The sequence below is a fragment of the Pempheris klunzingeri genome, chromosome 15 (assembly GCF_042242105.1).
Source record: "Pempheris klunzingeri isolate RE-2024b chromosome 15, fPemKlu1.hap1, whole genome shotgun sequence".
Taxonomy (NCBI): Eukaryota; Metazoa; Chordata; class Actinopteri; order Acropomatiformes; family Pempheridae; genus Pempheris; species Pempheris klunzingeri.
In genome coordinates this window covers 20,531,145-20,544,688 of record NC_092026.1, presented here as the reverse complement: position 1 = coordinate 20,544,688, position 13,544 = coordinate 20,531,145, and the positions used below count along the sequence as shown (strand labels likewise).

General features: G+C 40.2%; 1 protein-coding gene across 1 annotated transcript in view; it reads right to left on the bottom strand.

The window, feature by feature from the left end:
- Positions 1 to 13,544, bottom strand: part of st6galnac3 (ST6 (alpha-N-acetyl-neuraminyl-2,3-beta-galactosyl-1,3)-N-acetylgalactosaminide alpha-2,6-sialyltransferase 3) — a 67,159-nt gene that overhangs the window by 24,100 nt on the left and 29,515 nt on the right. Inside the window, exon 3 of the mRNA XM_070845448.1 lies at positions 9,541 to 9,950. Coding sequence (XP_070701549.1) covers positions 9,541 to 9,950 — 410 coding nt within the window. The remainder of the gene's footprint in view (positions 1 to 9,540; positions 9,951 to 13,544) is intronic.

The following is a 13,544-nucleotide window of genomic DNA, read 5'->3' as shown; positions in this document are numbered from 1 at the left end:
CACAATCAATAATCTCCTTCGGTATCGCAAAGACAGCTCCGGTAGCCGCAGTATGCGTGACGGCTCCAAGGTTAAGCCATCACCCCTTCAAGCACAACGAGAAGCCCCTTCATCGGCCAACAAATGATCTCTTGTAGTAATCCTTCCAGTGCAGTGGAGGCTGTTGAATCTCATCAAGGTGGGGTGTTTGGGTTTCCTCACATTTTGGCCATAAGAAGACACATTTAAAGAACACAAGGGGCAAAAAGCTCCCAACAAAGATCATCGTTAATATATGACTTTAGTTTTTATAACTACTGTGTGATGTTTTTTAAGCAGTAGTTTTTGTTTTAAAAAGCACAGACAGAATACACAGAGGCTGTGAATAAAGCTGCCTCTGACACAGATGGAGGATAAAAGAATATTTGCCTTTATCCAAATCCAACAATCCAAATGGAAATCCAATGACCAACACAAAGCGCCTCCCCGGTTAATAGTTTTGCAAGCATCCTTCGACTGTCATTACATCATTAAGACATAAATGCAAATGGGCTTTCAGGACGACTGCACTTCGCCTTCAGCTGACAATTTGCTTTTCTCCCTCCGACAACCCGCCTCATTTCTCTCTTAGACAGGGTCACACAGAAAATGACGAGTGGGACACAGTGGTGACTTCCTTGTTCTTCTGAATTGACCGGTTTTGACCCGATGAACAGCCACACAGAACACCGGCTTATTTGTGTTTCAGGGTTTCCAGTGGCTTCATTTAATAAGATAATTTCACAGCAATTACAAGCTTTCAACAAATCTAATGCCATTACACGCTTGCTCAGTGACAAGTCCTTGGTTTGGTTGGAGAGCAACATGCTCGGTGCTGATTTTTTGGGCCGTATACAGTGGGAATCACAGCCTCATGCAGAGACAAACACAATGAATCCTCCTGCTCACTTTTCTCTTTAAACGGCTCATCGTGATAAGCATGAAATTACAGTTCTGTAGTGATGCTGCAAACGTTGTGTTTCAATCTTCTACATGAGCCAACAGCAACAATCCCGCTATCTGTGGTTTCTTCTTCCCTTCTCATCCAATACGCAAAGCAATTATAGATACAGTCACGTACCGCGCACCCTGTAAACAAAAGTCTGTGCACTGGCGGAGAGTCATTTGACATTGAAGCTCTCGATCACTTCGAGACGCAGATTGCATCAACAAAGTTCAGGGCTTTCTGTCACATTCCTTCACTTTGTGCTATAATATTTCAGGGTCAGGCAGCAATGTTCAGCTTCATACCTCAAATCCTCCATACTTTTCATTCTTCAAAGTTGCAGTGGAAAAATATGGTTTCAACATAATAGCACAATGAAGGAAGGCAGCAACAAAAAGACAAAAGAATGCCATCTCTGTTTAGTGAAACTGGGTTTATCCATTAAGCATAACGATCTGATGGAAGTTGATGGTGAATAACAACAATGTCCTCAGAAAATGAGGCTATTCTTGTTGTTCTCTTTGTTAAAGGATAAGACTGGTATTTTTAAACCAGGGCCTTGTGTTTTATATATTTTGGGTTTAAAATGGCCGATGGGTATAAAATATTTTGGAATTGGTCCAGGAGATTTCCTCAGCCTGCAGCCTAAGATCAGGCAGTAAACAGGCTGTAGTGGCTGCAATGTAATTCTTTAAGGCCCGATCAAAGCATGTCAACTAAAAATGCTTGTTTTTGCCACAGACAGGCTCAGATTGTTATTTGAAGTGTCTGACAGCATTATGTAAAGGACAAACGTTGGGGGGGGGGGGAATGACTAAAACAGTAATTTTAACGTGCAGAAACGTCAGTGGCTGATCTACTGTTGTCTTTGTCATTGTTTGTTACACAAATATTGTGCTAGAGCCAAACTAACGCTTTAAAACACCAAAGTTACACAATAACACGAACAAACTAACTGATCAAGAGCGCGGGAAACCTGCAGAAACTACGGTGTAAAAGCATTTTTATCAATGAGGTATGGTGGGTTTGAACTGAGCGATATGATGGCTGTTTCTGGTTAAACACAAAAGGATCCTTTCCATACTGTTGTCTGACACCTCAAATAACAAGCTGAGCCTGTCAGTGGCAAAACCAAACACTGTCGGTGACAAACCTTCATTATTTTGAAATCAAAATATGTAAAAACAGGGCCCAAGATAACTGGAGTTATCTTTTAACGCAGAGCTGAGGAAAGTAGTGAGCCTCGCCAAACAGATGATCAAGACACCAACCCATCTGAGAGGAAATGTGATGAAGCATTACGAATTAAATATGACACATGAAAAAATGAATCTGCTGCCTTACAGAAACATGAACTTATCGCCAAAGTTAGGCAGAAGGACAGAACATCAATTTTACAGCACAATATTACTTAAGGATCTATGTTGGTTGAAAACCATTGGGGTCATTACTTTAGTTCCCCAGCCCTGCTCCCTCAGAGGTGCCTTTAAATAACTCCAAAGCCTCGACAGCCACATGTCACATCTTTTGTGTTTAAAACATGAAGAAACAGAAATCGAGACATTGTGGTTCAACAGGCAGTCAGCTCTATAATTTGATGGAAGCAGCCAGCTTAACCTCGGTGACTGCACACAGCTCTCCACGACGTCCACAACCTTGTAGCTGAAAGTGAAAATGAATCTTTAAACTTAACTGAACAAAGTGATTCGAATCAGAAAAGTGGTTCGTGCTTTTCAGATAATTAATAAATCTTAATAAAAAAGTGTATGGAGGTTGGGACTGAGTGCATTACTGACCTTAACTGTGGTTAGCTTTGTTTGAATTATCATGAAGAATCACAGCAAGTCTCTATCGTGTGTGTTTCCTTCAAACTACTAAACAGGGGGTCCTCTGGAGAGTTTTCACTGCCAAACAATGCATGCTGGGAAGTCTTGTAAAATTTAAAAACTTTAAAATTTAATGAGTTTAGTGGAACCCTCAGCTGTATCAACATCATTTCAAGTCAAAAGACTTCAAATCAGAGCAACTTGTGTTTATAAATGTTTAAATAGTCTGATGAAATGAAAACTGGAAATTTAATTAACTTAATTTTGCTGTGCTCTGCCCAGACACTGAGAAATTTAGTCTAATCAGATATTTTGAGCATGAGATAATGTCCTTACACGTGAGCTACAGACACAAAGGTCATAGGTCATAGGTAATTGCGAGCCTCATTATTTTATTTATTGTTTCATTAATAAAACATTTTTCCTTTCTCGCTCCAAATCTGTATTAGATAAAAACTAGATCTGTCTATATGTATATGTCGCTCTATCCAATTAAATATCTAGGCTATATTTGCCAATATTTATTATCACCCTCATTTCACATTTATCAGGATATTCCACCTTGACCTTCCTGTATCCTTGTATGCTGCATTTGTACCAAATCAAATTATATAGCATTTTGAGTTACCATCAGAGGCAGAAGGTCACTATCTTTGTTGCAATGAAATGGTTTCAAAGTGGGTTTGAGAAGAGGAGGAGGAGGAACGAAGGTGCCCAGTTTGCCTAAACAGTAACAAGTAGTCACGTAAGTGTAACGTGAGCAGCGCCAGGCAGCAGCAGCCCACCACAAGTTTGACACTAGTGAGGACCCCACATTGTGGCCTGATAAACAGATGAGGCCCCTTAAAAAAGGCCCAATACAAATATGGGATATCAAGTTCCCAAAAAAAGGTTAACTAAAGAAAACGGTAAGATTACAATTAAAAATAGGGGGAAAACAATATGTTGTATTTTGTTTGCTGTGTCGGAAAAACAGACACTTAGCAGCAAAGGCTTATCTATATAGAGACAGCATATGATGTCCTTCAGTTCTGTGGCTTTGTTCGCCTTCTCCAAATAGTTTTTGCTCACCAGCTATGATTGTGCTAAGCAAAGTAGAGAAGGGCTTCACACTGGTCTTTGCCTGGGGCCTCCAAAGTCACTAAAACCACTGGTGATTAGCAAAGCAGCTTCACAGATAACAAACAGGAGACTGAATTTCTGGAATACTAATAGGTTTTGCTTGATACTTTATATACAAGTGATCTTTTATTCTATGTAGATCTTGTCAGTTTTAAACCAGCAAATAGTCCCTCATCCCGTGAAAGTCCCTACGGGTGCTTTCCCCTCCTCTGTCTTTCCCAATTCATTCTCACTGGAGCGCCCCTGGGCTTTTCTAACTGACGACACCACAAAAGCATCTCAAATCTGCGACGCAGGACTTTGTTCACGTTCACAAATATTGAACAGAATCTCTTAGACCGTGATTGTAACAGAGCGGAGCTGCTGAACTGAATGGTGTTTCATTTACATGCCAAACTATTTCAGGACGACCAAGCGCTGACTGCCAGGGGTACTTACACTCATACGAAGAGGACGGCTGGAGATTATGAGGCATGATTACGCAGCCGTGACATTCACGCTAATAAAAACAGATTAAAATAAAATTCACCACATATTTGGAGGCCCACGAGAGTGGAGCATCGGCTATTAAGTTCATCTACGATTAGACTGACTCACCCCTGTTGATGAATTGCAGATGAAACATCCATTTTTGGTTCTTTCGTCACACTGCTATTTGCCCTGAAGCGTCAGCAAGCCCTTTAAGGACAATTTGTGTTTGTGTCACTTTTCTCACTTCCGGTTAGTTGCCACTGATTCTGGTTCACTATAAAATATCAGACTACTATTGCTCAAATTAGATTTGGTCACAGTTCCTCAGTTTTATGCTCATTTCATTGTACCTGAGTTGAGAGTTTTTTATTATTACAGCTGCTTTGCATCACACTCTGCTCTGCCTGCTCTCATCTGACAACCACAGCAGGAAACCAGAGTCTTCCTCACAAAATAATCCCCCCCAAAAACAAGCCACCTTACAGATTTTACTGTCACCTTCATGTCTTCTTATTTCTGACGTCTCAACAGGAGTTAATTTTGAGCCAGATGTGACACCATAAAATGTCGTACGGAACAACAAGTAATCTAATTTAATGCCGGGTGCGTATGAAAATGACTGGGCTCATTTAACGAGAATACACAGAAGTAAATGAGCTATGACTCGATAGCACCTGTGCTCTCCTGAAGGTAAAGGTCACCTGTGGAGTTTCTCATCACGAGTCACACTTTCAGGTAATTTTGAATGAGTGGGTGCTCAGATAGTTTGTATCGCGTGCTCTGATGTGCAGGAAGACACACAAATGTAAATCCATATACAAATGTGTAGTGGATGTTGGTGTTAAGTTTGTCTGACAAATGAAAGGTGAGGAACAGCTGCATGGCCATGACCAAAACAGATGTGATGCCATAAAGTTTGCACGTTAAAAGCAAGTCCATGTAAGTACATGAGCTAAATCTCACTGGTGCCTGTGTTCTCTTGTAATTAAAGGTCATCCATGGAGTTTTTCTGACCAGTGGTGATGTTTAATGAGCACATCCCTGTTTTGTTTGAATCTTGCATGTTTTAAGATTCAAATGCGGACCAACGCGATGCCAGCACGACCAGGGTGACACGACTCTGACTGATGTAAATGTAAGTTTGTACTGGAGTTTAAGGCATCAGCAAGCTGGGAGGCCAATCATGGGATAAAGTGATTGTCGGATTATCGTTTTGGGAGGGAGCAAGTTTCACACGCTGTTCTAAAATCCAACGAGCGCTTGTTTTGAAGCATACTGACGCCTTTAAGCCCACGTCATACTTTGTGTCAACATGGCCTTAAGCCATGTCAACAGGGCCTTGAGCTGTGTCATCTTCCCATGTTTGTGTGGGACTGTCAGCGCCGACAAACTTGTGTGAACATGTCTGTGCATCACAAACAACCAGTGTAGTATAAATAGAATCACATTTGTGTTCGTTGTTCATTACCGAGTCTGTTTAAGATTATTTTCAGGCATTAGTGTTTTTATCAAAGTTAATAACTTCAGGGCAAAACCTCCTTTTACCTAAAACACTTGCCATGTTTATCATGTTTATCATGTTTATCATGCCTGTTTTGCACAAACCACAGTGACACTATATGGAAGGGGAAAAAAAAGGCAAACGTATGTTAACAATACAGGTTTCAAAACATAAAAAAATATTTTCAATGTGACTAATCTGTCTATACTGTCTATAAATATACAGAAACATTTTAAAAAGAGTGTTAAGAAGAGCACAAAGGTTAATGAAACGTACAACCTTGTAGGTTACATTAAAATTGTAAAAGTAATAAAATACTGAAGAATGAAGTACATACACATGCTAGGAAGGAGCGGCTGGCTGGGAAGCAGAGACCCAGGTCACGCAGGCCCAGGTGGCAGTGCAGTAAAGTGACACTGTGATTTAAGTCCTGTGTCGTCGTAAGGTCTGTTATCTACCACCAGTAACAGGGCCACGCCGATACGGTCCGACAGCCAACGACTGCAGCTCAGGAGGTAGCTCTCATGACGGATAGCTTCAGTCTGTACAACTTCCAGCCGCAGTGCTCAATTACATAAGTCATGTGTTTAAGCGGCTGTCCAATACATTTACATCCATGGCTGGACTTTTCATTGTCTTGTCTCCGGCATTTTTTCTTTTAGATGAGTTTTGGCTTTTTGTTGGGCAGCGTCATCAGCACCTTCTCCTTGTTTGTAAAATACATAAACACAGACGTTTTTCCTTGCCAGCAGATAAAGAGAGCTGTCACTCACAAGCTCCTGTGCATGTCATGATGTTGAATCTATTGTGAAACATATTCAATAACTGAGTGTTACAGGGTTCAGAACATAGCTCCAGTGAATTCATCTACATCCACTCATCTGAATATTACACATTTCAATATTATACTCTAATAATGAATAATATGTACTGTTTTCTTTTTTGTGAAATGATGCCAACGGACGTCAATTATACTGTGACGATGAAATAACAACTCACAAAGCGAAAACACATTTTCCCCACACATTTATAATAGTTGTTTGTCTGTTTTCTGTTTATTGGAGCCGGGGGTTTTTTTCGTTACCACCATCAATTTAAATTTTTTCCAGGCTGTCAGTAGCTGCTTGATTTCCTTTGAGCAATACGTTGTGTGATAAACGACAGTTACTGTGTCCCAGTTCCATGCTACATGCTAATTTCGAGCAGTTTGTTTATAAGCTGAAAAAAAAAAAGGGAAAAATTTAGCACTGAAAAAATTGATTGTGAGACGGCAACAGAAAAATGTAGGAAAACAAAACGTTTTGCATTCGCTTTGGAAAACATTTTCTTTTCTGTTTGTGAAGTTAAATGGCAATTTTATTCCAAAGCTGCAGTTTGACTGAGTCTGTTGGTGCATGTATTTTATTTACTATTTAAAAAAAATTTAAAAATTGTTTGCATACTAACTACAAACAGTACGGTGTGCTCTATATACATAAATACTTGAACAGAAACGGCCCACTGTTAATGTTATTATTAACCCCAGTGCTTTTCCTACTATGACAAGTCAAAATGTCAAAGGCCTATTAGTGTAATATACTGAGTTTGCTACAGCAATCACACTCAAAAGTCAAGTCACTTTTCCATTTGTAAACACACTTCATACTCAAAATCTGAATAGAATTATTATTATTATTATTATTATTATTAATTATGCACGCTGGCTTTTTAATTAGGTCTGATTTGCCCTTTTCCACCTGTTCCTGATTTGAAATCAGCACGTCCTGGTCATGGAGCTGACTGGACTGAGGTGATCCTTACTTCAGTCCTGTTTAGATCATCGTAATCTCTCCACTTCTGAGTCACATCGCTGTCCAGAAATATCTGAGCTCCCTGACAGACCCTTTACATCTGGGTTTTTAGATTACTTGCTGAGAGATGGTTACTCGGTTGAATGGCGAGTCAGTCAGTCAGCAGTGTGTCTGATCAGCAAGTCGAAGCTGAGGCGGCGCGTCTCCTTGGCTGCTCGCTGCAATCTGGATAATTAGAGCTATGTTCGATCGCCGTTCCATCTCCTCCAAGCTGATGATTATCCCACGCACCATGCAGCAAGAGCTGACAGTAAACCAGTGAACGTGCATACAAATGACAGAGTAAAGGCAGATGAGCTGCTTCAGTAAGTTCTAGAGTGCGTTATGTCGTTGTGGCCTATAAGACATTAGTTTGCATGGATGAGCAGAGAAAATAAAATTGACCACGTTTATTTTTTTGAGTTACATTGGAGTTGACTTCAAGAACACTGGTTTACACAGCTACGAGAGTAACATAAAGCAATGTATGTTATTTCTGGAGTCATTCCACACTGTTTAACCTGTAATGTTCAACTTAATGATAGCAATTACTCCCTCCCCTCCCTTTGATTACATTTTAAAATACTGTGCTACTGCTGTCACCCAGGCAGATATAAAAGCTGTTACCATGGACGCGAATTACCTCTTAACAGTGGAATATGAGCAGACAAGTTGCAGATGAACATAAACAATGACGAAAAGGCAGGGAAACAGACATATACTGTAGGCACACCTCACTGAATATTCATTAGATGCAGTTCACTGTTCACACGTATGGTTTGGTCTCTCTTGCCAATCAGCAGTGATTGAAGTGCTGCATCACACCCAGGAGCATTATGTCCTGTAATGAGATTCTTCTCCCCAAGCATACCTCCCTAATCCCACATTTCTATCTGTGCTTCGCGGCCGTCGGAACAGCTGAGCCAAGCTGAACATGGACGCCGTACATGAAATTAAGTGTTAACCTCGTCGTCGTGAATGAGAGCGAGACAATGGAGCTGAAATGGAATGGATGCTACGCCTATTACCAAACATGTTAATCCTCTTAAGAAGTTAAGAGAGGTCTTGATGACATGTGGGAGAGGCAGGAGTGTAGAGCTCTGTGGAAATGAGCGGAGGCTGGTCTGAGAAATGAGGTTCATCTGAAACAATAGCGAACCTGGACTCTGGTGCTTACAGTCATTAACCTGCAAATCTCTTTGGGAAAATGATAGAGAAAGGAGTTGCTGGGTGGGTCTGTCTTCAGTGCAATTTCAGTATATACGGTTGCCAAATGTCTCCTACAAACAAATAACTTTTCCAGCTTTCCAGGTTATCCTTCACTGATCTGTAGCTTGAATATTTTTACCATTTTTGCAAATTTTAAATGCACCAAGATGCTGTCAGAGAATCTGTGAGACTGACTGCAACTTGGGTGTTTACAAAGACTGCCAGAAGCATGCTACCTCATTAACCGGATTTTCCCAGACCAGCATTTGGCCGATGTCTACAACCCATGATGCTTATTCTTCTGAGGCTCCTCATGAAAGCTCGTCTTCAGAGAATGACATCCAGTGCTGTGTTGAACCTCTTCAGAGGTTAAGCAACTGACTTTGATAACAGCACATGAAAGGAGGGATTTGAGACGAGGAAAGCACTGAGCACTGGGCAGACCATCACCAACGATTAAGGTCAATATTATAGCAGTGAACAAAACAGAGAATGTAAAGTACTGAGTGGTAAATTTGTCAGAGAGAAAAACTGAACGTCTGCTGTGAAATGTAGGGATGCTGTGTCAAAAACAAAACAGAAACAAGAAAACAAAAAAGAAATAATGAACTGACTCACCTGTCTTTCCCCGTCTCCTTCTTGAAGATCATGTCGCAGTAGTTCATCCTGTCCTCTGTGGTGACGTAGATGCGTGCATGAGGGTAGTTCTCAGCCGCCTGCCGCAGCATGTTGTACACGATACCCTTCCCGTCCTTCCGCATGTTTCGTAGCGGCCCCCACACAACGTAGACGGTGTCGTTACCCTGGCCAAAGAAGTACTGGGGCTTCTGCAGCAGCAGGGGGACGCTGGTGTGCGAGACGACTCTCAGTGTGGTTCGCTGGCCCACGTCAAGTTCGAAGCCCCGTGTGGGGGCGTTGTTCATCCGCCAGATGCAGGGAGAGTGGTCGATCTGCGGGCCAGCAGCCTGGCCCAACATCTGGCCAGAGCTAGACACAATGCTGCAAAGCTCACAGTGCAGCTTCAGAGGCTGGAGGAGACAGAGAAAGGCAGTCAGAACATTTCATCATCATCATCATCATCATATTATGATTAATAGAGAATAGTCCAAGTAAAGTCTCAATAGAGACAAGTCAAATCTTTAGTATGTTAGGGCAAGTCTCAAGTCTGTCAAGTCCAAAGCTAACAGACACATGTCCATATCAAGTCTCAAGTCAATAGAGATAAGTCCAGCAATAATTTTGTTTGGGCAAATCTCAAGTCAAGTGTAGCATTAATAGTCAAAGTCGATCGAAACAAATCAAAGTCACAGGTAATTTCAGATATGTCTGAGTTAAATTTCCTATCAGCCAGGACGAGTAGGAGTCAAGTCTCAAGTCAAAGTTAGTTGAAGAAAGTTCAAGTCTGAGGCAAATATCAGTTAAGTCCAAAATTAATCAAGAGAAGTCAGAGTCAGTTAAGACAAAGTGAAGTCACTGGTAATTACAAACATGTCAGAGTAAGTTTGACGTCAAGCTTAAACTTTACAGAAACAAGTTTCAAGTTGTGAGGACAAATAACAAGTCAAGTACCATGTCTTGCACATGCTTCATGATGAAATATGTTTTCTGCTTTAAATCTCAAGGAGATCTTCAAGGAGTTAAGTCTCAAATAAATCAAGCCAGGTCCACGATAAGTTTCATGTCCTTTTTATGACTCCAGTTCAAGTCTCAAGTCTGCAGCTGTGGTTTAAGAGACAATAAGCAGTTTATGAACCTTTATCAATGACAAAGAAAATAATCAGCTTTGCTGTGGTGCAGCTCACACAACAGAGACACAGGAAAACTAGAGACCGAAGAGAAAGGAAATATATCACAGGGAAAAACACTGCGCTGCTTTATCATTTTCTTTTAGAGCTTGGGGGCTTGAGAACTTGGCTTTAAGTCTGCTTGTATGTGCTTGAATACAGGTAACAGCATTCTCCATCACTGAGAGGCTAAAAATGCAAGAACATTGGTAAGGGAACAGGGATGTCTTGAAATAATCATGGGAAAACAGAGCAAAGACAACAAATTTAGAGTTTAAAGCCAGAACCAGAAATCTTAGCTACCGGTGAGGTAATCACCACTATTGATCTTCAACTGTTTGAACTCCTGCAGAAATGTGTAAGAAAATCTTTATCTTTTATTTCAATGTATTTGAAAACTATTTATATAAAAAAAACTAAAACTATATTATTCAAAAATGACTAAAATGTCAAATTACTGCTTAAACATTGAGACCTCGACTGATGACAAGTTCAAGCACGCCTGGCTTTTGTCTTTTAATTTAACTTTGTTCAACTTAAACGTAATCATAAATACCTCTGAGTGTGGATTCCTTCTAAAATATACTGCTTCTCATGTTGTTTCATTTTCATCTTTACGAGGTGATAGTATGCAATAATGATATTAAATTGATGTTTTGGCATGCGTGTGGGAGATCATAACATAAAATAAAATGCATTTGGTAATTATTTATAAGAACTATTCATCAGGGGTTTACAGCCCTATATAGTTTTCTTTTATTTCCTAAGATTAATGTCACTGTGCCCAGAACTAACATTGATTAAGTTAATTGAATGTGGGACCAGCGAGGTTACAACAGATTCTTCCAGAGGAGAGAAGCTCTGGAGTTGCGTCATTTATCTTGCTGTATACTTTTATACATCTTATTAAACTTTACTGGAGCAAGGGGATTTGTAATGAATCTTCAATAATAAGTCTTCGCTACGCTTCGCCAAGGGAGGAAGAAAGCTTTCTCTGAATCCGAAATGGGAGATTTACCTAATTGAAGCTAATATGCTCGGTTTGTTTTGATGAGATTAAACTTATTTAAGTGAATGAATGCAAGAGAACGGTAGAAAAGAAAAACCCATTGTATCATGACTAAGTCCTGTTTGATCATTTGCTTAATGGAGAATAACTGTAATGTCACTGGTTTGCATACAAATTGCATTTGTGCTGTGTGCTGGTCGACTGTTTAGGCAGCGAACGTGAAACTCTCTCTTGCGTGTCCTGCGTTTAAATCAACAAACAACAGAGTTTTAGAGCAAAAGTTCTATTGTGGCTACTTACTCATATGACTCGCTGTTGAAAGAAACATTGATTTTCTTTCTTACGTAGCATCATTCTTGCATGAATTACTTCAGCAGAGCTACCCGCCATTGCTATTCAGTCACGGGCTAAGAAATGGTCTCTGGACTTGGGCTGCTAGCTCTCCATTTACTGGCTGGTTGAGACACACATCACCGCAGCCTTGAGCTGTCGGCAGCTCGTCCATCATCACCCACTCCCTTCAGCCCAGCTCATAACTCCATCACGCCTTTCAGCACACACAGATTGGCTGAGCTCTGTGGGGAACACTGGCTGGTTAACTGCATGTGAGACACATGAGTCTGTGAGTGGAAACCTACACCGAGGAGCCCCTGAGCAAGTCATTTAAAACACGACCGCTGCAATGAAGCCGCTCAAGCAGTGTGACAAACACCGAGGTCGTACTTGAACGGTACGATGCAGAAAATTTAGCAAGAAAATCAAGCAAGAACTTTTCTGCATTAATCAAGGTTCATTTGAAATTAAAAACAGGCATCTGAGTAATTTACAGTCAAAAATAAAAGCGGGGAACATTATCAGCTTCCCATGAGCACTAATCACATTTACATGCATTGAGGAAGTGTGTAAAACCTCACCTAACAACTAAAAACTCCACTGAAACATCCAGCTCCCTACAAATCTTTGAACATTACATCTTGTAAATCAATAAAATGTTATGGCCTCTTCATCCTCTCAACTGTGATTCATGTTTCAGTTTCATGTTCATGATGGTGCCGTTTCAGAGTGCGCTTTTATAATCCCAATAATTTTGGGATTATAAATCTCTGATAAGTACAAAATCTACTCAAAGCCTCAGATTTTAATGCATGACTGTGTTAAAAATAAAGTGGGTTATTTGAAAAAAAAAAAAAAAACTGTTTTAATGCCGGGAACACAGTCATCATTAAATTACAGCACTGAGGTGTGAACTTAACCTTGACGTTTATTAAAATGCTGTAAATAAGATTAATTAATAAGCAATGATTATTGCATTAACGTGCCAAGTCCCAGTGTAAGATGCCTCCACAGCACTTAAAAATTCATTGATTAAGTGTAGCTGTCTGCACGAGAAAGAGTGATTGAGTCCAAATGTTCCTCTTGGAGAACTTCATAATAAACAAGACAAATATGGCTTATGTCTGAAACGCCATCTCAGAAAACAAATAAAATGAATTACTTAAGCTATGACCTATCACTTTGGTTGCACCAAACAATTATTAGATCGGTTAGATTATTAATGGGCAGGTGTAACTGTCGCACAGCTAACTGAGCTAGCACACAACGCTAACGGTATCTTGCGTAATATGTCACCTGTTTAAATAAGGCAAAGTGCAGTGTGGTTAAAATATCTGACCTGATACTTGATCAAAATGCTTTTAATGATAATGATGTAAACTGAGAAGAAACAAAAAATATACCACTCATCGAAAAATAAAATGTAATGCTAAATTTAGGTTAAACTAAATTACCAAAAAATGTCAGTTAGTTTAGTTTAATCAGATATTTCCTGC